Source organism: Oncorhynchus kisutch, linkage group LG13, assembly GCF_002021735.2.
Source record: "Oncorhynchus kisutch isolate 150728-3 linkage group LG13, Okis_V2, whole genome shotgun sequence".
NCBI classification, from domain to species: domain Eukaryota; kingdom Metazoa; phylum Chordata; class Actinopteri; order Salmoniformes; family Salmonidae; genus Oncorhynchus; species Oncorhynchus kisutch.
The window spans coordinates 69302309-69327115 of NC_034186.2; the positions used below are offsets into that span (position 1 = coordinate 69302309).

General features: G+C 44.3%; 1 protein-coding gene across 2 annotated transcripts in view; it reads right to left on the reverse strand.

Moving 5' to 3' along the window:
- The window catches only part of nphs1 (NPHS1 adhesion molecule, nephrin), a 53965-nt gene extending 36181 nt beyond the window's left edge, over positions 1-17784 (reverse strand). For both annotated transcript variants that reach the window (XM_031787092.1, XM_031787093.1), the window contains exons 1-4: positions 17612-17784; positions 13993-14101; positions 11518-11721; positions 6214-6336 (exon numbers count right to left, since the gene is read on the reverse strand). In XM_031787092.1, coding sequence (XP_031642952.1) covers positions 6214-6336; positions 11518-11721; positions 13993-14056 — 391 coding nt within the window. In that variant the 5' untranslated portion in view covers positions 14057-14101; positions 17612-17784. The remainder of the gene's footprint in view (positions 1-6213; positions 6337-11517; positions 11722-13992; positions 14102-17611) is intronic.
- Positions 17785-24807: the final 7023 nt, after the last annotated feature.

The following is a 24807-nucleotide window of genomic DNA, read 5'->3' on the forward strand; positions in this document are numbered from 1 at the left end:
CTGAGCACTGCAGAGGTGAGCACTGAAATAATGAGATGCATTTGTTTGTGTGTTTTTTCCCCCTCCCTCACCAGTCTCCACTCCCCGGGATGATGGGCCGATGACTGGGCCATGTGTCTATTGACAGGCTCCTGCACGCTCAATCTACTCAAACCCACATGATTCACACGGCTGCATCACTTGTTGTGCTCCAGGAGAGTCTCGCCACCTAACATATCTCCTAAAATAAGAATGATGATGTTCGCAAACGAGCTGGGCAGGTATGTCATTTCTTCTCTCTTGCTTTCTCTCTCTCTCACTCTCATGCTCGCTTCCTCTTCCTATCTCGCACTTACTCCATCATCCCTATTCCCCTTCCCCAGCCCTAGCCAACCCCCTTCCTCCCTCTCTCTCTCTTTCTCTATCACTGCTGTTAAATCTGCAGAGGGAGGTGCAGAATGGTGGAGGGTGTGCTGTAGCTTGTGTTGGGAATGAGAGCCCCGTATCCACCACAGCCACTCAGGTGGACCATGTGACCCCAATGAGCCCCACCTGAGTTCCCCCCTACTACCTCCCAAAACATACACACACACACACACACACACACACATACACAAATGCATTTTCACATGTGCACAAACATGCACAGTCATGCATAAACACACAAACTCATGTGCACACACACACACCCACCCACTCTCAACATAGACAAACATGCAGACATGCTGCTGCCATGAAGGCGAGAGACAACGAGACGCAAAATTCCATTCATTAGACAAATACAGACGGATGGGTGGATGGAAAGGCAGATAAGAAGCAGATTAGCCAGACACACAGCGATAAGCGCACACACACACACACACACACACACACACACACACACACACACACACACACACACACACACACACACACACACACACACACACACACACACACACACACACACACACACACACACACACACATACACACACACACACACATACACACACATACACACAGAGAGAGACAGAGACAGAGAAAGAGACAGACAGACAGATCAACAAGTCTGAAAACACATTTGCACACACAGACCCTGACTGATTCCCCCTGATCTATCTTGATTCAGGTAGCTGTGTGCCTCTGACACAGCAGGTGGTCACCATACAGTAACTTCATAGAGAACACAAAGCTCCTCCGATCTGTTTTAATAAAACATCTGATCAACGGGAAACAAATAAACAAGAAGGCAGTTTAGAGAGCCTGTGTTTTTTGCTCAGAAATGATTGACATTTGTGAATTACAATTGTGTTTTGTTGGAATGTAACCTGTATATTTGACTCAGATATGTGGTTGTCTCACCTAGCTATCTTAAGATAGATGCACTTACTGTAAGTTGCTCTGGATAAGAGCATCTGCTAAATGAGTCAAATGGCAAATGTTATTGTTTTACATACAGTACATTTAAATGTACTTATTTGATACATTTGACTGATATGGAGGCAGATATACAGCATTTTGCCTCCAAAAACATGACTGTTTATCGCTCTGAAAAGAAACCATCAATTTATATTTTAAACAAATACCTGTCAGTCATTGAACAACCCCATGCCATGATTAGATAAACACACCATTCTATTTCCTAATTTCTTTAAACATTAAAAGCTCATTTAGCAACATTTTTGAAAATGCATATATAGCTTTTTGGAATTAAACTCTTCATGTGCAGACTCACTAGATCAAACCAGACATGCATTCATGCACGCCGCACAGACACACGCACACACTAAGGACTCAGGTGTGTGAGCTTTGAGGCTGAAAGCCATTGAAGCGGTCCTCCCCCTTCCTCCTCCTCCCTCGTTCTTCATCCCTCTCCTCCTCTCCTCCGTTCTCCCCAGTGCTGTAAGCGAAGCAGGTGTCCAAGACAGAAATAGGCCTCAGTCAGTCCTTCTCCCCCTCATCTTTCACATTACATAAGAAACAACATCTTACTCAACAACCCCCACCTCCATCCCCTGTCACAAAGACACAGCATCTTCCCTGTGAGTGAGAACTGGATACTAGAGACAGACGAAACAACAACAGAACACTCACTAGCTTTTTGACCTGGCCTTGAATGCCACATATTTGACATTATTGAGCAATAACTCGTAAAATCCTTCTCATATCCGCAGCACACCACATACCTAGCTAAGGCTCATTTTTTGGTCCGCAGCCTTGGGCAGCTAGTACCTGTTTGCTCACTGTGCTGAAAAAGAGGGCCAATTTCACAGGCAAATAGAACAAAGGTATACCCATTGAACAAAATCCCCCTGCCTTCCATTCTGCTTGTGTAAATGCCCCCATTTATGACTTGCTGCATTATTCATAAAGAAGTGCCATAACATGAAGGCTCATTGTGCAGTATCCTCGCACCTCTAACTGTTGTCTCTAACCCCCAACCAACACTGATAACAAGCTTAAACACCCCCCTTTCCCCCATCCCCGTCTTCTCCCACAGAAATACCTTACTGCAGCTTAACTGCATGAGTAACGTATTCTTAAAAACGGGACACATCAAACAAAAACATTTAGAATATTATTTGCAGGATCCGGATATATAGGCAGGCCTGTGCTTAGAGAGAGAGAGAGAGAGAGAGAGAGAGAGAGAGAGAGAGAGAGAGAGAGAGCGAGAGCGAGATGAAGGGAGACAGAGAGAGAGAGAGAGAGAGACAGAGAGAGAGAGAGAGAGGGTGAGAGAGAGAGCGAGAGCGAGAGAGAGGAGAAAATGTAAAGAGGGACTTGTTAATTAATAGGATTATATGGTAACGCTAATGGTTTCAAACAAAAGACAGTGGATGTGTCAGGTGTTCTGGTATTCTGACGGGCGGGAGCCGGGGGTATAAGTTTCGGCGGGAGGACGCGGGGGTGGTGGAGAGGTTGTTTTTGTCATGGATTACTTGCTGCCGCTTGATCTGCCTATTGCCGTAATCCCCTATCTGAACTCGGCAGGAAGGGAAAAACACACAGGAATTATCTCGCCCCTGATAGAAATGTCTCGAAAATGTCTCTTTGTTGGCCCGCTGAGAGGACTTATTGACGTTTGTGTGCCTCCCTCTCGACTGTTCGATGCGTGTGGTGATCCGTCTTGAATTAGCTGGTGATGATACCCACAATCCACCACTCCGACCTGGGGGAATCCAACTAGAGAGCAAGGCTCGCTTTTCTTTTGGTTTTACATGATCTTTCTATGCTTTCTCGCTCTCTTTGCATTGCTACCTCTATCAGGATAAGGTAAGACCCAGATGCAAGCCTTGAACAAGTAACAAAGTTTATTACAGCAACAGAGGCAAAGGTACAGGACGGCAAGCAGGCTCAGGTTCAGGTCAGGCAGAGGTTGGAAATCCAGAAAGGGGCAAAGGTACAGGACGGCAAGCAGGCCCAGGGGCAGTCAGATGGTCAGGTTGGCAGGTTCAGGGTCAGGACAGGCAAGGCAAGGGTCAAAAACCAGGAGGGCGAGAAAAAGAGAGGCTGGGAAAAGACAAGAGCTGACAAACAAGACGAACTGGCAACAGACAAACAGAGAACACAGGTATAAATACACAGGGGATCATGGGGAAGATGGGCGACACCTGGAGGGGGGTGGAGACAATCACAAAGACAGGTGAAGCAGATCAGGGTGTGACAACCTCTATCTCTCTTTTCTTAAGGGAGATAGTGCGATAGTGTTTTGGTTGGCTGACTGGTGAAGGCTGTCTGTGTTATCATGGGAGCTGTGGTAGTCTGGAGGAACTCTTAACTCATCGGAAGGCTGTCAAGCTGTGTTACTCATTTCACTTATAGGTTGTACAGTACTGGCTTTGGTTCTAACCCAGTATTACAATAATAACACATCTGATTCAACTCATCAACTTATATTAAAGCCTGTGATTAGTTGAAGCAAGTGTTTTAGTGTTGTTCTGGAACAAACGTCTGCACACCTCTGGGTCCCCAGGACTGACGACCACTGCTGTTGCAGGATTTAGATTAGTCTGTGGCCTCAGGCTGGTCTGTCTGCCTGTCTGATTGTATCAATATATCCATCTGTCATGGAATCAGTTGGAAAACATTCAGGGAAAATATGCAGGGATAGCAGCTGGGAAGTGTGGAAGCATTAGGATCTATGCGTGTTGGACTGACAAGAGAGTTGAAGGTCTCCTCCAGACAAACTACTATACTACAGTCTCCTGACACCCTGAGCTCTCTGATCTGGTCCTGGACCTCTCTGATCTGGTGCCTCATAGGCACCTGGGTGGATAGCTTTTACGTATTGTGAATGAGTGTGTACACACCCACCCAACAACACACTTCACATCACAGCAGTGATAAATGTGGGACTGAGTCCTGCTGTAGCTGCAGGTGTATAAAGACGGAGCTGGATGGAACAGCGGTGAGTGTAGAGAGAGCTGGGGTTCACTCCCCCTTCCTTCCTTTCTCTCTCAGTCTCTCCCATTGATGTCAGAAAAATCTGCTCCCTTCCCAGGAGAGCGAGAGAGGCAGTGAGAGTCACCAAGGCAACACCCCCCCCACCCCCAGCACCTCGGTATACACACTCCATGGCCCCCAAAAAGAAAGAGCGAAAGAGGGAGAGATGAATGGAGAAGGGGGAAATGAATACACCGTAGCAGCAGAAGAAAAGCTCTTTCAGAGTCACCGTGCTCTCCACATATGGCATAGCTCCCAAAAGCAAGGAGGCCGAGAAAGCCAGCGCAGAGAGAGAGGGAGAGGGAGAGAGAGAGAGAGAGAGAGGAGAGAGAGAGAGGAGAGGGAGAGAGAGAGAGAGAGAGAGGAGAGAAGGAGAGAGAGGAGAGAGAGAGAGAGAGAGAGAGAGAGAGAGAGAGAGAGAGAGAGAGAGAGAGGAGAGAAAGAGAGGGAGAGAGAGAGAGAGAGAGAAAGAGAGAGAGAGAGAGAGAGAGAAAGAGAGAGAGAGAGAGAGAGAGAGAGAGAGAGAGAGAGGGGAGAAAGAGAAAGAGAATGAGAGAGAGGAGAAAGAGAATGAGAGAGTATGCTGTTCATCATAAAGTGACAACAGGCGGCCTGGTGTACTCACACAATTACATCCATTCCTTCCCACGTCTGTGTGGATACTTTTCATTCACTCCCATTCTATTATGATTTACTTACCCAGGAGCTACTGACACGGAGCACCATGAGTGGCTGTTACGGACGGAGGCTCACACACTGCTTGTGTGTGGTCCATAGAATCAAGAACATATCTCAATTGTCATATTTCTCTGTTGTGTGCGATAAAGGAATAATCTTAGATATGTCCTGCAGTTCATGGTCATGGGATTAGCGGATGGACTGTGCAACTGTTTGGTTGGGGTTACTGTATTCACCTTGCTGTCTGCCTCTCTGCAATTCTGCAAACATTTTGCAATTCACAAATGAGATCGTCCTCTGTCATAGAGAGTGAACGGTGTCCTGATGAGACAGCAACTTTTCTGACTGAGCCAGGAGAAATCAGAATCATTATTATGGATATATCCAAAGAATTTTCAATGGAAAAAACTCAAACAAAAGGAAATACAGCTAGTTTGCTGTCATTTCAATGGCAGAGATTGACGTGAATTTGTTTTCGGTCGATGGCGAGCTAACAAAAGACAAGAATGTTAGCCAGGCGGAATGGAAAGCATTCTTTGATTGCATAGCAATGATGGGAAAATATTTCCTTTGGTGGAAGGATGAAATAGTATGAATTGTCTTATGAAAATAATGTTTTTAATGAGAATATGTCACTCATTATTTTAATATGTTGGTAAGCAGTATATTAAAGCAATAAGGAACCTTCCGGGGTTTGTGGTATATGGCAAATATACCACGGCTAAGGGGTGTATCTACTCCGCTTTCATAGTGCCTAAGAACAGCCCTTATCAGTGGTATACTGGCCATATACAGTACCACACCACTTCAGGCCTTATTGCTTAAATATCCAGGAAGTAACAAAAATGGCCACTTTATGTTATTGTACTCTGTTTATGTCCAAATAAAAGTAAGAAATTGGTTTAATCTCTATAATTTTGAGGCCAAAATAAGCCTAAACAGCAGACTCAAGGTGCATAGCAACAAATAACACATTGTGTCAAGGACAAAGACCTGTAGATTACAGGTTAGGATGTTCAGTGTGTGGCTGAGCTCCTGAAGATTTTCATACATTAATGTCATGCTTTGTCTTGAATAAGATGACCCACCACCCGCCGTGCCCCCCTGTGGAGTAACAGTGGTTTTGCTCACTCTGCACATTGATCCACGCTGTATGGGAGATGATTGCCCGGCTGCTCTCGGACTGGCCCACTTGGCATTCGTAGGGGCCGTCGTCCTCCAATTCGGTTTTCTCGATTTGGAGATAGTACTGTCCTGGAGTAGAGAGAGACACAAAGACAGTAATTCATGTTTTAATGACACATTATGTTGTAATTGCGAAGCTTCACACAATGAACTGTAATTACAATGAGAGGTGGTCCATTTAGTCTCTACCATTCACTCTTCACCTGAAATAGCTCTCTTTGTACACATCCAATGTACATCTATGAACATTTACTACCAAGCCCCTGTGTCTCTATGGGGCACTGGGTCCAAAAAGCACTGAGCTTTGAATTACCTTCAACCGAGGAAACATGGTTGAATGAACTCAGATGTTTTGTGTGGGAAATTAAAGACTTGAATATCTGTAATGCTGCCAGATGGTGTGGTTGGTACAGAGCTGTTATAATACTGTAGATTCAGCGTAATGTTTGCCTGCATCATTGATACCTATGGGGAAACAGACTGGTAGGATTCTCATTTATCAGGCACCAAGTTGAAGCCCTTTGAAAAGAGGAGAGAGAGAGTGGTATTGACTACCGACCACTGTGAGAGAGCTTGGTTTCCACACATACAGAGGAGGATCTTAGCACCAGATACACACTGGAATTCCATCTGTTTATAACACAAGAGACTTTAGTTCAATTCAGTAAATATTTTCTCTAGCGTCGTGCACACGAATTCGGGGACATTTTGCTTGCAACTTGGTCTCACACCCTGTTGATTTACCATTAGGCTACTTAGGTTTGGAAAATAGCACACTAACCAACGAAGAGGGATAGCTGTGTGGTGTATGAAGTCTGACTCCAGATCTGTCATGTTGTTCTATATTGGTGGGAATATGGTATGTATCGATTGAGGAGGACAGACAAAGTACCTCTCCATCTTTATTTCTCTCCTGATAGTGTTTCACCATCCACGGGTTAATATGTTGACTGATGCAATTAAACGTGTGATTTATAGGATGTTTGGGGTCTGGGAGGCTTTTTCCTGTTTTGTGTCGCTCTCTGACTCACAGCGTACTAACATGTATAAAATAACATATTGGTGTGACAACCACCCAGTCCTAAAAAAGGACTCATCAACAAAGTTGGCAAGATAATTAATACCAACCAGGAGCAATTTTCACATCTATGCTATCATACAGCGGGAAGACTTCGAATTATGAATAATTTCCCTCTTTCCTGAAATTACTCACCACAAATGCCGCAATCAACTTGCCAAGTGTGTGTGTGAGCGTATGTGAGAGTGTGAGAGCTCTTTCAGGGCCAACAGACATCACTGATGGTGACAATCAGTGACAAGTATCATCGAGTGGCGTCAAGTGATAACGCTTGTGTTTTTGCTTCTATAGATTTGTGTGTGTGTGTGTGTGTGTGTGTGTGTGTGTGTGTGTGTGTGTGTGTGTGTGTGTGTGTGTGTGTGTGTGTGTGTGTGTGTGTGTGTGCAGTGCATGCCATTCTGCCTATCAGTGTCTGTGAATATGTGTGCAATTTCTAGAGTTTAGTGTGTCCCTGAATGTCTGTCAGCTCCCGTGTGCCTGTCTGCTAGTGCTGTGTGTCTCACGACAGCCAAGGCACCATGGAATAGCACCATGCGGCTCTGTGCTGGTTGATCATGAGCAAATGCAATGCTCATATTTAGGATTGCCTTCTAATTGGCGATTACTTTTTATACATGCCGTGTGCGGATCCTGCTACATACTTTTATTCTCATCTCTCTCTCTCTCTCTCTCTCTCTCTCCTTCTCTTTCTTTCTCTCAATTCCATTTCAACTTAAAGGGTTTTGGACACACCTACTCATGCAAGGTTTTTTCTTTATTTTTGATTTTGTAGTATAATTTCTAGTGAAGACATCAACACTTTGAAGTAACATGTGGAATCATGTAGTAACAAAAAAAGTGTTCAACAAATCAAAATATATTTTATATTTGAGATTCTTCAAAGCAGCCACCCTTTGCCTTGATGACAGCTTGGCACACTCTTGGCATTCTCTAAACCAGCTTCATGAGGTAGTCACCTGGAATGCATTTCAATTAACAGGTGTGCCTTGTTAATTTGTGGAATTTATTTCCTTCTTAATGTGTTTGAGCCAATCAGTTGTGTTGTGACAAGGTAGGGGTGGTATACAGAAGATTTTTGGTAAAAGACCAAGTCCATATTATGGCAAGAACAGCTCAAATAAGCAAAGAGAAACAACAGTCATTAATTACTTGAAAACATGAAGGTCAGTCAATCCGGGAAATGCCAAGAACTTTAAAAGTTTCTTCAAGTGCAGTGTCAAAAACCATGATGAAACTGGCTCTTATGAGGACCGCCACAGGAAAGGAAGACCCAGAGTTACCTCTGCTGCAGACAATAAGTTCATTAGAGTTTCCAGCCTCAAAAATTGCAGCCCAAATAAATGATTCACTGAGTTCAAGTAACAGACACATCTCAACATCAACTGTTCAAAGGAGACTATGTGAATCAGGCCTTCAAAGTCGAATAGCTGCAAAGAAACCACTACTAAAGGACACCAATAATAAGAAGAGACTTGCTTGGGCCAAGAAACAAGAGCAATGGACATTAGTCATTCTGCCCCTGAACAAGGGAGTTAACCCCCTGTTCCTAGGCCATCATTGAAAATAAGAATTTGTTCTTAACTGACTTGCCTAGTTAAATAAAGGTAAAAGAAAAAAGAAAAAAAAACTGTGGAAATCTGTTGTCTGCTCTGATGAGTCCAAATGTGAGATTTTTGGTTCCAACCGGCGTTTCTTTGTGAGATAAAGAGTAGGTGAAAGGATGCTCTTTGCATGTGTAGAGGTGTGATGGTGTGGGGTGCTTTGCTGGTGACACTGTCAGTAAAAAAAAAAAAAAATCAAGGCACACTTAACCAGCATGGCTACCACAGCATTCTGCAGCGATACGCCATCCCATCTGGTTTGCGCTTAGTGGGACTAGCATTTTTTTTTCAACAAAACAATGACCCAACACACCTTCAGGCTGTGTAAGGGCTATTTTACCAAGAAGGAGAGTGATGTAGTGCTGCATCAGATGACCTGGCCTCCACAGTCACCAGACCTCAAACCAATTGAGATGGTTTGGGATGAGTTGGACCGCAGAGTGAAGGAAAAGCAGCCAACAATTGCTGAGCATATGTGGGAACTACTTCAAGACTGTTGGAAAAGCATTCCAGGTGATTGGTTGAGAGAATGTCAAGAGTGTGCAAAGCTGTCATCAAGGCAAAGGGTGGCTACTTTGAAGAATCTGAAATATAAAGTACATTTTGATTTGTTGAACACTTTTTTGGTTACTACATGATTCCATATGTGTTATTTCACTATTATTCTACAATGTAGAAAATAGTACAAATAAAGAAAATCCCTTGAATGGGTAGGTGTGTCCAAGCTTTTGACTGGTACTGTATGTTTACATTGCCAAAGCGAGTGAAATAGTAATAAACAAAAGTGAAATAGACAATAAAAATGAACAGTAAACATTACACTCATTCCAAAAGTTCCAAAATAATAGGGGGTCTAGGGGTTTTGTATGTTTATAGGGTGTTTTCTAGTCTAGGTGTTTATGTAAGTTAATGGTTGCCTAGATTGAGGCTAGAGGCAGGTGTTTATCGTTGTCTCTGATTGGGAACCATATTTAGGCAGCCATGTTCTTTGGGTATTTTGTGGGTGGTTGTCTTCTGTCTTTGTGTCTATGCACCAGATAGGACTGTTCTCTCCCCCCCCCCCCCCCACATTTGTTATTTTGTAGTGTTATCGGTCTTTATTAAACATGTTGAACTCTTACCACGCTGCATTTTGGTCCTCCTCTCCTTCAACGGAAGACAACCGTTAGAGGGTCACAAATATTGCTGCTGTGATGACACACTGGTATTTCACCCAATAGATATGGGAGTTAATCAAAATTGGATTTGTTTTCTAATTCTTTGTGGGTCTGTGTAATCTGAGGGAAATGGGTGTCTCTAATATGCTCAAACATTTGGCAGGAGGTTAGGAAGTGCAGCTCAGCTTCCACCTAATTTTGTGGCAGGTGTGCACATAGCCTGTCTTCTCTTGAGAGCCAGGTCTGCCTTCAGCGGCCTTTCTCAATAGCAAACCTATGCTCACTGAGTCTGCACATAGTCACAGATCTCCTTTATTTTGGGTCAGGCACAGTGGCCAGGGCCAAATAGCATTTTAGTTTGCTCTGTTTTTTTGTTAATTCTTTCCAATGTATCAAGTAATTATCTTTTTGTTTTTTCATGATTTGGTTGGGTCTAATTGTATTGCTGTCATCTCTATCTCTATATCTCTCACTCTCTCTTGCCACTTTCATTTTCCCTTTATTCGCATCTGAATGACAATGTTGGTACATGCGAGGCTATTTCACAGTCACATAGTCTCTGTAGTCACAGATGGCTTCTGTTTAGACGTCCTCTGTTAAGCCACTACCACCAGGTCCCCGTGGTAACTTCATTTAGGCCTGTGACTGTGTCCTCCATGCATATCAAGGCTATACAGTGTAGGCTTACTGCTACTAAGTCTGTCGTACAGCCAATGCAATTAAAGCTGACAGACGCACCGTTCACCCTCACAGCGAACAACCTGTCATTTGAAATATGTCACAAAGAAAACCATAAAATTCACACACGTGTTAGAGCAACAACACAATGCTTGAACTCTTGGCCCTTTTGACCTGTTTGCGTGGCTTGTATAGGCCTTCATTCTGCGACTGCATCTCTGTGCTCATAATTTAGACATATTCCTCATGTTCATCTTGTCCATGGGTTGTCTACCACTCAATGTTTTAATTTGGTAGCTTGTGTTCTGCATCTGCTCAAGCTGTAAAAACACATTTGTGTTGGGCTACTACCCATGTGTGTTATCATTTTCTGTTTCCCTGTCATTACTTCGTACCCAATTTTGATATATTGCTTTTCCCACCCATTTCCCCCTACTATTAAAATGTCCCTACTTTGTATTCAACGCAAACGCCAACCCTACACCTAGCTATGTGTCTGCATCCTGGTTCAACCCTAGCCCTAGCCTCAAACACAACCCTACACCTAGCTATGTGTCTGCATCCTGGTTCAACCCTAGCCCTAGCCTCAAACACAATCCTAAATCTAACCCTAGCTTCGTGTCCACAGCCCGGCTCAACCCTGGCCATAACCCTAACCCTAGCTTCAAGTCCACATCCTGGTTTAGCCCTAACCATCAACCACAACTCGAACTCTAACCCTTCCCCAGGCTCTCACCTCTCTTAGGGTCCCCCAACAGGCTGTAGCGAGGGAACCCCGGCAGGCTCTGTTGTGGACCCAGAAGCAGGCCATCCTTCACCCACTGGACAACCCCTGAGGGCCTCAGCACCTCACACCTCAGCATCACCGTAGTCCCCGCACGCACCGTCATGTTCTTGGGCTGGGTCCTGAACGCCTGCTGGGCCCCCACCTCCACCAAACCTGAAGAAGAGAGGGAGGGAAAGGAAGGAAGATGGTGAGAGGATGGAGAGGAAAGAGGGAACAAAGGGAGGGATGGGTTAGGGGGATTGTGAAATGGATGGAGGGAGTGGAGGAGGGTGAGAAGATGGAGGGGAAGAAGGGAACGCTAGGAAGGTAGGGGATGAGGGCTCAAATAAAGACGGTAGAGCCGGGCCACATTATTCATCACATCATATGTTTTATTGATGGGAAATTGGAGCAATTCGGCCCTGCAAATGAGTCAATAATGTAATTACTGCGAATTAAACCCCTCCTCGGTCCAGGAGATAAGGAATGGAAAGGAAGAGAGGGCGGGGGGGTCCAACCAAGCCCTCGTTCACCCATAGCTTTTTCTTCACTTGCGATGTCCCTTCGGCTAATTTCTACAGATGAGAGTAATGATATTTGGTTTAATGCCCTCGTTTGTCATAGGTGGTGTGGGGGTGTCGGGAGGTGGGGGTGGGCAATCCCTCACTCCCTATATGAAGTGAAATGCTCCGGTACACTGCACTGGTGGCTGGAAGGTAACCTTACCGCCACTCAGCCAGCCTGGGAGTGAGTGAGGTGGAGGCTAGAACAATGAGACCAGGATCACAAGGTAATGCGATTGTAGCTCTGCATGCAAAGTCCTATGCTAATTAGGGGCCCTAATATATAAGCATGCATCTTATTTTTAAACTATGCAGTGGAGAGGAGAGCAGCTATTTACACCGCCTCTTTCTGGAAGGTTGTTTGAATCTTGACCCTCTTTGAGCCAATCACAAAGTTGTTTGTGAACTGCATGCTCGGCTGCGCCTCGGCAATGTGAGTGAGAGGGAGAACTCTCAGATCAAGGGGACATCAGTCACCTCACGTCAAACGTGAAGGGAAAGATTGGCCATTATAGACGACGCATACAAACAACCAGCCACAAAATCACATTTGCATATCAGTTTACATAAATGAATACACAACAATTCCGTGTACAAATGAGCAACAAATGGATTCTTCTCTTCTTCTTCTGCCACTGCCTAGAGAGGTGCATGGGGGATGGAAGTGGTAAGACAGGCAAACACCGTAGGCCATTGATTTCCTTTCCCCATCCAAAGGATTTGGTGTCTATTTGAACGAGATAATGGCTTGGGATTATGCTATAGAGCTGATGCTGCCCACAAAACTCTATGGCCTTCGCTGTCACAATGAGATGGAAGCAGAGGCTAGCCATACTCTGGAGTATAAGCTGAACCGCTATGAAAAGCATCTGTAATAATTGCAGTTGAAGTTATTAGTATCAAAACATTGGACAGGGTCGACAGAAAGCAGGTTAAGAGAAGATGATACCGGTCACTTGTTAACTTACTGAACAATGTCTCTGTTTCTCTCTGTGATGTTTCCAAAGGCAAGAGAGAGAGAATTTAAATGTAAAGGCATGCTATCAGACCTCATCAACTTGAAATAATTATGCCACCAGTACAGTGGGATCTGTTCCATTAACAGATTAGTGTGGATGATAAATATTGGTTGTGATTGTTAGATTTATTTTGGAGGTGATTTACTGTATGTGTCAGTAAATGTGCTGTAACTGCATAATGATGCGATCAACACTGGAACTAGATTTGTTTCACATAGCAAAGGCTTACAAGTACTGTGGGATTTCATGTTGATTGACGGCCACCATTTTTGAATATGATTTACAAAATAATCCGAACAGATTGTCGTTGTCTGAGGAGGTTCAGCAGCAGTAAACAGACGGTTGGAAGAACAACAACTTTGACAGCTTGGTGATTCGACAGCGTATTTTGAGAAAACGATTAGCCACTCGTCACAGCATCCTTCTCTTCTGACAATGTGTTGTCGTTAAGCTGTCCTGTTTCTGCTCCCATTCAGTTGGTTTTGCTCTTCTGAGAACCAGCTGGTACATTGGCAAGGAAGTGTAATGTTGAGGCCTGAGCACAATGTCTAATTGTATCAATGTGATTGTCGATGAGTAACAATCCAATGCCAGAAGTGTGCAATGCAAGGTATGTGAAAGGCAAAGGGAATTAGCGAGGAATAATACCTGATGTGCTGCATACAATTATCAACAACGCTACAACAGTCCACAGAAACCTTGATGCAAACTCATCCATTGAGTTGAACAGAGCTCTAGGTTATGCCTCTCATAAAGTCAATGAGAGCACAGTGCTATAGACTAGAGTAATGGTGTGTAGCTTAACAGAAGGCCTTGCTGAGTTCGAAAGGAGACAATAGGTCCATCGTGGCTGTTTTTCTTACCCCATTGCAGAGTGAGGAGAAGAAGAAGTGGACTTGGGAAGCACGTTGTTGATGACAAACCCATCTCAAACCTCAGGCTCCAATCGTTTAATCCAGGCCCTGCGGAATCCTGAAATGACAAATCACAGAGATGACAGACAGTGAACTGTTTGTCAATTTATTTATTTTTTATTTAACCTTTACTTAACTAGGCAAGTCAGATAAGAACAAATTCTAATTTACAATGACGGCCTACCGTCATGTTGGTTATGTTAGTCAAGGCTTAGTTGACTCAATGTCAAGTTTTGAGTTCCCGAGCACACACAAAGTATTCTCAAAGCGACAGCCACATATTGTGCTAGCTACTGTAGCTAGCTATGTTGGTGAAGACAGACTAACCTGGCTACTGATCATTGGATGACTCTTGCATGCACTAGTGAATTAACCCATCAACAGTTTTGAGTTAAATCCATGAGTAACACTATGTCCATGTCCATTACATTCTGTTCTAATCTAACACTCCCCCTCTGCCTGTTTCTTTTGGAAAGGGATCCGATGTGCATTTTAAGTTAGTTTGCAATCAATCAACTTATCTGTCGCGGTGGAACAAATAATAGTGATTTACTTGATTGAAAACGAACCATTTTCTCATCTGAATAAACAAAATGAATTAAAAGCAACGGTTCTTTGAGGCATCTCCCCTCAGTCGATTAGTTGCACTCCAACAGGCTTTGATAAGAATTAGCTCACACTCAATTATTCCTGGCTCTCAGAAACATCAGTGCATTTCAGAGCCCCCAACATGCACTTTGAACACACAAGGGCAATTTGATCCCCCTTCACCACATTAGATGTCTGTTCTGAGCTCTCAAAAACAAATCTGCCCCCCCTCCCTTTCTCTCTCACACACTATCACTCTCTTTGTTTCTCTCACTCACTCTTACTCTTTTTTTCTCCCTGGCTCTCTCTCTCTGCCTCCCTTTCCCTCTTTCTAATACACCCTTTGTTAAAGGGTCAATCTGCAGTTGCTACATGTATATACATTTTTGGACTCACTGTATACAGGACCCAATGATTCTTGAAGAATATAACTTCAATATAACTTAACCTCATGAGCTTTGTTCAATTGTCGTATCCCCTCAGAATCCTAAAACAAAAGCTCCAATGTTTGTAAACAACGCAAATGTAAACTAACACTACATAGCCTCAAAACATGGTTAAAATTATACTTTTGATATCATGGATTGTCAGTCCCTGCTCTGTTTATGAATTTGAGAGTGGTTACATTTCTCCTGCCCAATCCCTTATCAAAACATGGGCAGAGAGACGCTTTGTTTTAACCTGACCTGCTGATTGCCCCTTTAAAACACCATAAGCATTTCAACCCCGACCGATGTTCATGAATTGATTTTCCTCATACTTATTAACCATCCCAGTCTGCCCTTTTCCTCACATCTGAGATCTAAATACCAGAGAGAGTAAAGTGCTGGCTGGTTGGTTTCTATATGTGTAATGAAAGTTCCCCATGCCTTCCCTCCTCCGTTGTGGGAGTGATGCTGTTAATGCAGAACTGCAGAACTGCACAAATTGGCTGAGAGGGAGAGAGGTGAAACTGGTCTGGAGAGGAAGGCTACATGACTCAACACGTTTCTACCGGACATCTTAATGAAAAGAGCCGCAGCCTACTGACTCTGACCTCCCGTCCCCTCCCCGCACTGCCGCCACCACTGCTAACCCAAACACAGGGCTTAATTAATTGGGAAAATAGGTCCGTGCACAAAATGGATGATTGGTTCATTCTCTAGTGTGTGTTTTTGTTTCGTTTCATTGTCCTTGACAATGTTTATTTTAGGGTTGGGTCAGGGCTGTGTCTGTTGGATGGACTATGATGAAGTCATGTAAGAATTCAAATTAATGGAGAAAACAATTGCAGAAAACAATCATCCAGAAAATAAATCATTTATGATTTATTGTCACAAACACCAGATAGGTGCAGTGAAATGTGTTGATTTCCAGGGTCAGCTATGGTAGGTTAAGTACCTTGCTCAAGGGCATCAGCAGATAGCAGCAGATATTTTACCTTGTCGGCTCAGGTATTCAAACCAGCAACACTCTAATCACTAGGCTACCTGAGAAAACCATATACACGAGTATGCATGCAGGAACACACACAAACACATATTCAAAATATGAGACACAAACAGCTAAGAAAGCAGGCCTTCAGCCCTGGCAGCTAATCGAGTTCTTGTCCTTGCACAGATCTCTGTCATTATCCAGAACTAGCTCAACAAGCTTCATAACACGTACACATGCACACAGTATAATGGACAACATGAACAATCACATTCATTCATTATCTACAGTGCCTTCAGAAAGTACTCACACTCCTTGAATATTTCCACATTTACTCAAGTGCAATCAAACTAAGTCATTTATTTGTCTAGGAAAACCTTGTACTGTATAATATAATCTGTATTTCACTGACAACAATAGAGTTGTATGAGTCAGGATGAGATTGAAAACTGGTGCTCACCACCCAGGATAAGCATTGTTGTAACTTGCCTGTATAAGTCAGTAGATATTCTACCTTCACTGCTACTACAGTTTCTGACCTTGTCCCTCACTAGCTTTCCACAGATGCAAATGAGAAAGTTTGATTTGAAATTTGATTCGCTCTCGGAGACAAGTCAGCCGTTCTCCCCTCCAGGGTATTGGAGAGAGCAGAGGCATCAGGCGTGACCCCGACAGGTAGATTTTTAATGGCTTCTTTCATAACATCATCAAACGATTCAATACACTCAATCCTGGACCAATTTGATGCAAAACCCCATGAAATCACTCAATGTGCAGAAAATGAAGCCTCAACCTCATGCAACCATGCAATTCAGATATGGTCCTACATCTTAATATCAGGCTCACCCACACACCGCCAATCTCACCATTAACCTGTGGGCCCAATTACAGGGCCTCATAGGGGAGGTCTGTTGTGAACCCATTACACCACCGACACTCACCAGCAGAATCAGTTATAGGCCAAAGATGCAGATTAGGTTATCCACATGGCTTAATCGAACTAAAATCATTAATTGTGCATGAAAACATGGTGGCCCTCTGACAGTCTGATTAGTGTTGCCTGGGTGAGCTTGCCTGCTTCTCCAGACGCAAATAGACAGAGAAAACTTCAAGCCAAGTCAAGGACGGGCAGGTGGACGAGCCAGATTGCATCAGCCTCGTCCAGCAATTTACAGTGGCAGCTGGACAGTATGTCTCCGAGAAGCTCTTCTCACCAACCTGAGCAGAGTGTCTGTCTGCTTGGCTTGGTTTCTGTTTCTGCTCTGCAGAGTCGTCAACTTCGACTCAATGTGTCTCTCTCTCTGACTCCCTCACGTGTCACTTGCCTCGAGAGAAAGTTGGGAGAAAAAAAGAGAGACAGAAGGAGAGAAGACCTCCTTTCAAACTTCCATTGACTCATCCTTCTGTCTCCTGAGAGCTCACAGAGAGACTGTGGTAGAGAGAGAAAAAGAGAGCGAAAGTGAGAGAGAGAAAGAGTAAGAGAGACAGTGCATCTCTCATAAAGAAGCCACTAGTCTTTGAATATGCGTAGGGATTTGCATGAGAGAGAGAGAAAAGCTGTGCTTACCTGTTGAGCAACGTCGAGGCCCCGGAGCCACTCTCTATGTCTCGCCTGATCTCACGATGTCGCTTGGAACGAAAGTGTGCAGTGTGGATAAGAAAGAATGCCAATAGGACTCTCCCACTCTCTGACTCCACATATACTGTATCCTCCTCTTCTTAGGCAGGGAAAGACACAGGAGGAAGAGAGAGAGGAGTGTGTATGAGGGTTAGGGGGGGTCATCTTAAGGAAAAATAGATGACAAAAAAACAGCTGACAACAAAAAAGTGATGCCACACTATTAGATGGTTTACATTGGCTATGGATAGTGAGTATATTGGCTAGGGATAGTAAGTATATAGGCTAGGGATAGTAAGAATATAGGCTAGGGATAGTGAGTATATAGGCTAGGGATAGTTGTCACGCCTTGGTCTTAGTATTTTGTGTTTTCTTTAATTATTTGTTCAGGCCAGGGTGTGACATGGGTTATTGTGTTGTCGTATTGTTTTTTTTTGTAGGCATTGGGATTGTGGTTGATTAGGGGTGTGTCGAGTGTAGGCTTGGCTGCCTGAGGCGGTTCTCGATCAGAGCCAGGTGATTCTTGTTGTCTCTGATGGGGAACCGTATTTAGGTAGCCTGAGTTTCACTTTGTATTTCGTGGGTGATTGTTCCTGTCTCTGTGTAGTTTCACCAGATAGGCTGTAATTAGGTTTCACGTTCCGTTTGTTGTTTTGTATTTATAAGTTATTTCATGTATCGTCGTTTTCTTCATTAAAGATCATGATTAACCACCACGCTGCATTTCGGTCCGACTCTCTTTCGACAAACGAAGAACGCCGTTACAGAATCACCCACCACATACAGACCGAGCGGCGTGGTAACAGGCAGCAACCGCAGGAAAAGCGAAAGGAGGAATGGACATGGGAAGACGTATTGGATGGCAAAGGTTGTTACACTTGGGAGGAGATACTGGCTGAAAGAGATCGCCTCCCATGGGAACAGGTGGAGGCACTGAGGAGAGCAGAGGCAGCCGGAGATAAGAGCCGACGATACGAGGGAACACGGTTGGCAAGGAAACCCGAAAAGCAGCCCCAAAAATGTATTGGGGGGGGGGGGCTCAGGGAGAGAGTGGCAGAGTCAGGAGTCAGACCTGAGCCAACTCTCCCTGTTAATCGTGAGGAGCAGCGATATAAGGACTTCTGGTCTTGGGAGATGATATTAGACGGAAGAGGACCCTGGGCTCAGCCTGGTGAATATCGCCGCCCCAAGGAGGAAGCAGAGGCAGCAGGAGATAGGAGCCGACGATACGAGGGAACACGGTTGGCAAGGAAGCCCGAGAAGCAACCCCAAAAAATTATTGGGGGGGGGCTTACAGGGAGTATGGCTATGCCAGGTAGGAGATCTGCGCAAACTCCCTGTGCTTTCCGGTGGGCTAGAGAGACCGGGGAGACACCGTGTTATGCTAAGGAGCGCACGGTGTTTCCAGTGCGGGTGCATAGCCCGCTGCGGTTCATACCAGCCCTTCGTATTGGCCGGGCTAGAGTGGGCATCGAGCCAGGTAAGCTTGGGCAGGCTCGGTGCTCAAGAGCTCCAGTGCGCCTGCACGGTCCGGTCTATCCAGAGCCACCTCCACACACCAGTCCTCCGGTAGCAGCTCCCCGCACCAGGCTTCCTGTGCGTGTCCTCGCTCCAGTATCACCAGTGCCAGCACCATGCATCAGGCCTACAGTGTGCCTCGCCTCTCCTGCGCTGTCGGAGTCTCCCGCCTCTCCAGCGCTGTCAGAGCCTTTCTCCTCTCCTGCGCTACCGGAGTCTCCTGTCTGTTCAGCGCTATCAGAGCCTTCCTTCCCTCCTGCGCTGTCGGAGTCTCCCGCCTGTTCAGCGCTATCAGAGCCTTACTCCTCTACAGCGCTGCCGGAGCCTCCTGCCTGTTCGGAGCAGCCTGTGCTGTCAGTCTGCAAGGAGCTGCCAGTCTGCAAAGAGCTGTCAGCCTGCATGGAGCAGTCAGAGCTGTCAGTCTGCATGAAGCAGCCTGAGTTGCCAGTCTGCAGGGTGCTGTCAGCCTGCATGGAGCAGTCAGAGCTGTCAGTCTGCATGAAGCAGCCAGAGCTGCCAGTCTGCAAAGAGCTGCCAGTCTGCAAGGAGCTGTCAGTCTGCAAGGAGCTGTCAGTCTGCAAGGAGCTGTCAGCCTGCATGGAGCAGTCAGAGCCGCCAGTCTGCAAGGAGCTGCCAGTCTGCAAGGAGCTGCCAGTCTGCAGGGAGCTGTCAGTCTGCAAGGAGCTGCCAGTCTGCAGGGTGCTGTCAGCCTGCATGGAGCAGTCAGAGCTGCCAGTCTGCATGAAGCAGCCAGAGCTGCCAGTCTGCAAAGAGCTGCCAGTCTGCAAGGAGCTGTCAGTCTGCAAGGAGCTGTCAGCCTGCATGGAGCAGTCAGAGCTGTCAGTCTGCATAGAGCAGCTAGATCCGCCAGTCAGCCATGATCTTCTAGATCTGCCAGTCAACCAGATTCTTCCAGATCTGCTAGTCAACCAGAATCTTCCAGATCTGCTAGTCAACCTGAATCTTCCAGATCCGCCAGCCAATATGACTAGGGATAGTAAGAATATAGGCTAGGGATAGTAAGAATATAGGCTAGGGATAGGTAGTATATTGGCTAGGGATAGTAAGAATATAGGCTAGGGATAGTGAGTATATTGGCTAGGGATAGGGAGTATATTGGCTAGGGATAGTAAGAATATAGGCTAGGGATAGTAAGAATATAGGCTAGGGATAGGTAGTATATTGGCTAGGGATAGTAAGAATATGGGCTAGGGATAGTGAGTATATTGGCTAGGGATGGTGAGTATATTGGCTAGGGATAGGGAGTATATTGGCTAGGGATAGTAAGAATATAGGCTAGGGATAGGTAGTATATTGGCTAGGGATAGTAAGAATATAGGCTAGGGATAGTAAGAATATAGGCTAGGGATAGGTAGTATATTGGCTAGGGATAGTAAGAATATAGGCTAGGGATAGTGAGTATATTGGCTAGGGATAGGGAGTATATTGGCTAGGGATAGTAAGAATATAGGCTAGGGATAGTAAGAATATAGGCTAGGGATAGGTAGTATATTGGCTAGGGATAGTAAGAATATGGGCTAGTGATAGGTAGTATATTGGCTAGGGATAGGGAGTATATTGGCTAGGGATAGTAAGAATATAGGCAAGGGATATTGAGTATATAGGCAAGGGATAGTGAGTATATAGGCTAGGGATAGGGAGTATATTGGCTAGGGATAGTAAGAATATAGGCTAGGGATAGTGAGTATATTGGCTAGGGATAGGGAGTATATTGGCTAGGGATAGTAAGAATTTGACTAGGGATAGTAAGAATATAGGCTAGGGATAGTAAGAATATAGGCTAGGGATAGGTAGTATATTGGCTAGGGATAGTAAGAATATAGGCTAGGGATAGTGAGTATATTGGCTAGGGATAGGGAGTATATTGGCTAGGGATAGTAAGAATATAGGCTAGGGATAGTAAGAATATAGGCTAGGGATAGGTAGTATATTGGCTAGGGATAGGGAGTATATTGGCTAGGGATAGTAAGAATATAGGCTAGGGATAGTAAGAATATAGGCTAGGGATAGGTAGTATATTGGCTAGGGATAGGGAGTATATTGGCTAGGGATAGTAAGAATATAGGCAAGGGATATTGAGTATATAGGCAAGGGATTGTGAGTATATAGGCTAGGGATAGGGAGTATATTGGCTAGGGATAGTAAGAATATAGGCTAGGGATAGTGAGTATATTGGCTAGGGATAGGGAGTATATTGGCTAGGGATAGTAAGAATATGACTAGGGATAGTAAGAATATAGGCTAGGGATAGTAAGAATATAGGCTAGGGATAGGTAGTATATTGGCTAGGGATAGTAAGAATATAGGCTAGGGATAGTGAGTATATTGGCTAGGGATAGGGAGTATATTGGCTAGGGATAGTAAGAATATAGGCTAGGGATAGTAAGAATATAGGCTAGGGATAGGTAGTATATTGGCTAGGGATAGGGAGTATATTGGCTAGGGATAGTAAGAATATAGGCTAGGGATAGTGAGTATATTGGCTAGGGATAGGGAGTATATTGGCTAGGGAAAGTAAGAATATGACTAGGGATAGTGAGTATATTGGCTAGGGATGGTGAGTATATTGGCTAGGGATAGTAAGAATATGGGCTAGGGATAGTGAGTATATTGGCTAGGGATGGTGAGTATATTGGCTAGGGATAGGTAGTATATTGGCTAGGGATAGTAAGAATATAGGCTAGGGATAGCGAGTATATTGGCTAGGGATAGGGAGTATATTGGCTAGGGAGAGTAAGAATATAGGCACGGGACAGTGAGTATATAGGCTAGGGACAGTGAGTATATAGGCCAGGGATAGGGAGTATATTGGCTAGGGATAGGGAGTATATTGGCTAGGGATAGTGAGTATATTGGCTAGGGATAGTAAGAATATAGGCTAGGGATAGTAAGCATATAAGCTAGGGATAGTGAGTATATTGGCTAGGGATAGGGAGTATATTGGCTAGGGATAGTAAGAATATAGGCAAGGGATATTGAGTATATAGGCTAGGGATAGGGAGTATATTGGCTAGGGATAGTAAGAATATAGGCTAGGGATAGTAAGAATATAGGCTAGGGATAGTAAGAATATAGGCTAGGGATAGGGAGTATATTGGCTAGGGATAGTAAGAATATAGGCAAGGGATATTGAGTATATAGGCAAGGGATAGTGAGTATATAGGCTAGGGATAGGGAGTATATTGGCTAGGGATAGTAAGAATATAGGCTAGGGATAGTGAGTATATTGGCTAGGGATAGGGAGTATATTGGCTAGGGATAGTAAGAATATAGGCAAGGGATATTGAGTATATAGGCAAGGGATAGTGAGTATATAGGCCAGGGATAGGGCGTATATTGGCAAGGGATAGGGAGTATATAGGCTAGGGACAGTGAGTATATAGGCCAGGGATAGGGAGTATATTGGCTAGGGATAGGGAGTATATTGGCTAGGGATAGTGAGTATATTGGCTAGGGATAGTAAGAATATAGGCTAGGGATAGTAAGCATATAAGCTAGGGATAGTGAGTATATTGGTTAGGGATAGTTAGTATATTGGCTAGGGATAGGGAGAATATTGGCTAGGGATAATAAGAATATAGTCTAGGGATAGTGAGTATATTGGCTAGGGATAGGGAGTATACTGGCTAGGGATAGTGAGTATATTGGCTAGGGATAGTAAGAATATTGCCTAGGGATAGTGAGTATATTGGCTAGGGATAGGGATTATATAGGCTAGGGATAGGGATTATATAGGCTAGGGGTAGAGAGTATATTGGCTAGGGATAGGGAGTATATTGGCTAGGGGTGAGAGTATATTGGCTAGGGATAGTGAATATATTGGCTAGGGGTAGAGAGTATATTGACTAGGGAGAGGGAGTATATAGGCTAAGGACATTAAGTATATAGGCCAGGGATAGGGAGTATATTGGCTAGGGATAGGGAGTATACTGGCTAGGGATAGTGAGTATATATGCCAGGGATAGGGAGTATATTGGCTAGGGATAGGGGGTATATAGGCTAGGGATAGGGAATATATTGACTAGGGAGAGGGAGTATATAGGCTAAGGACATTAAGTATATAGGCCAGGGATAGGGAGTATATTGGCTAGGGATAGGGAGTATACTGGCTAGGGATAGTGAGTATATATGCCAGGGATAGTGAGTATATTGGCTAGGGATAGTAAGAATATAGGCTAGGGATAGTAAGAATATAGGCTAGGGATAGGTAGTATATTGGCTAGGGATAGGGAGTATATTGGCTAGGGATAGTAAGAATATAGGCTAGGGATAGGTAGTATATTGGCTAGGGATAGTAAGAATATAGGCTAGGGATAGTAAGAATATAGGCTAGGGATAGGTAGTATATTGGCTAGGGATAGTAAGAATATAGGCTAGGGATAGTGAGTATATTGGCTAAGGATAGGGAGTATATTGGCTAGGGATAGTAAGAATATAGGCTAGGGATAGTAAGAATATAGGCTAGGGATAGGTAGTATATTGGCTAGGGATAGGGAGTATATTGGCTAGGGATAGTAAGAATATAGGCTAGGGATAGTAAGAATATAGGCTAGGGATAGGTAGTATATTGGCTAGCGATAGTAAGAATATAGGCTAGGGATAGTGAGTATATTGGCTAGGGATAGGGAGTATATTGGCTAGGGATAGTAAGAATATAGGCTAGGGATAGTGAGTATATTGGCTAGGGATAGGGAGTATATTGGCTAGGGATAGTAAGAATATGACTAGGGATAGTGAGTATATTGGCTAGGGATGGTGAGTATATTGGCTAGGGATAGTAAGAATATGGGCTAGGGATAGTGAGTATAATGGCTAGGGATGGTGAGTATATTGGCTAGGGATAGCTAGTATATTGGCTAGGGATAGTAAGAATATAGGCTAGGGATAGCGAGTATATTGGCTAGGGATAGGGAGTATATTGGCTAGGGATAGTAAGAATATAGGCAAGGGATAGTGAGTATATAGGCTAGGGACAGTGAGTATATAGGCCAGGGATAGGGAGTATATTGGCTAGGGATAGGGAGTATATTGGCTAGGGATAGTGAGTATATTGGCTAGGGATAGTAAGAATATAGGCTAGGGATAGTAAGAATATAGGCTAGGGATAGGTAGTATATTGGCTAGGGATAGGGAGTATATTGGCTAGGGATAGTAAGAATATAGGCTAGGGATAGGTAGTATATTGGCTAGGGATAGTAAGAATATAGGCTAGGGATAGTAAGAATATAGGCTAGGGATAGGTAGTATATTGGCTAGGGATAGTAAGAATATAGGCTAGGGATAGTGAGTATATTGGCTAAGGATAGGGAGTATATTGGCTAGGGATAGTAAGAATATAGGCTAGGGATAGTAAGAATATAGGCTAGGGATAGGTAGTATATTGGCTAGGGATAGGGAGTATATTGGCTAGGGATAGTAAGAATATAGGCTAGGGATAGTAAGAATATAGGCTAGGGATAGGTAGTATATTGGCTAGCGATAGTAAGAATATAGGCTAGGGATAGTGAGTATATTGGCTAGGGATAGGGAGTATATTGGCTAGGGATAGTAAGAATATAGGCTAGGGATAGTGAGTATATTGGCTAGGGATAGGGAGTATATTGGCT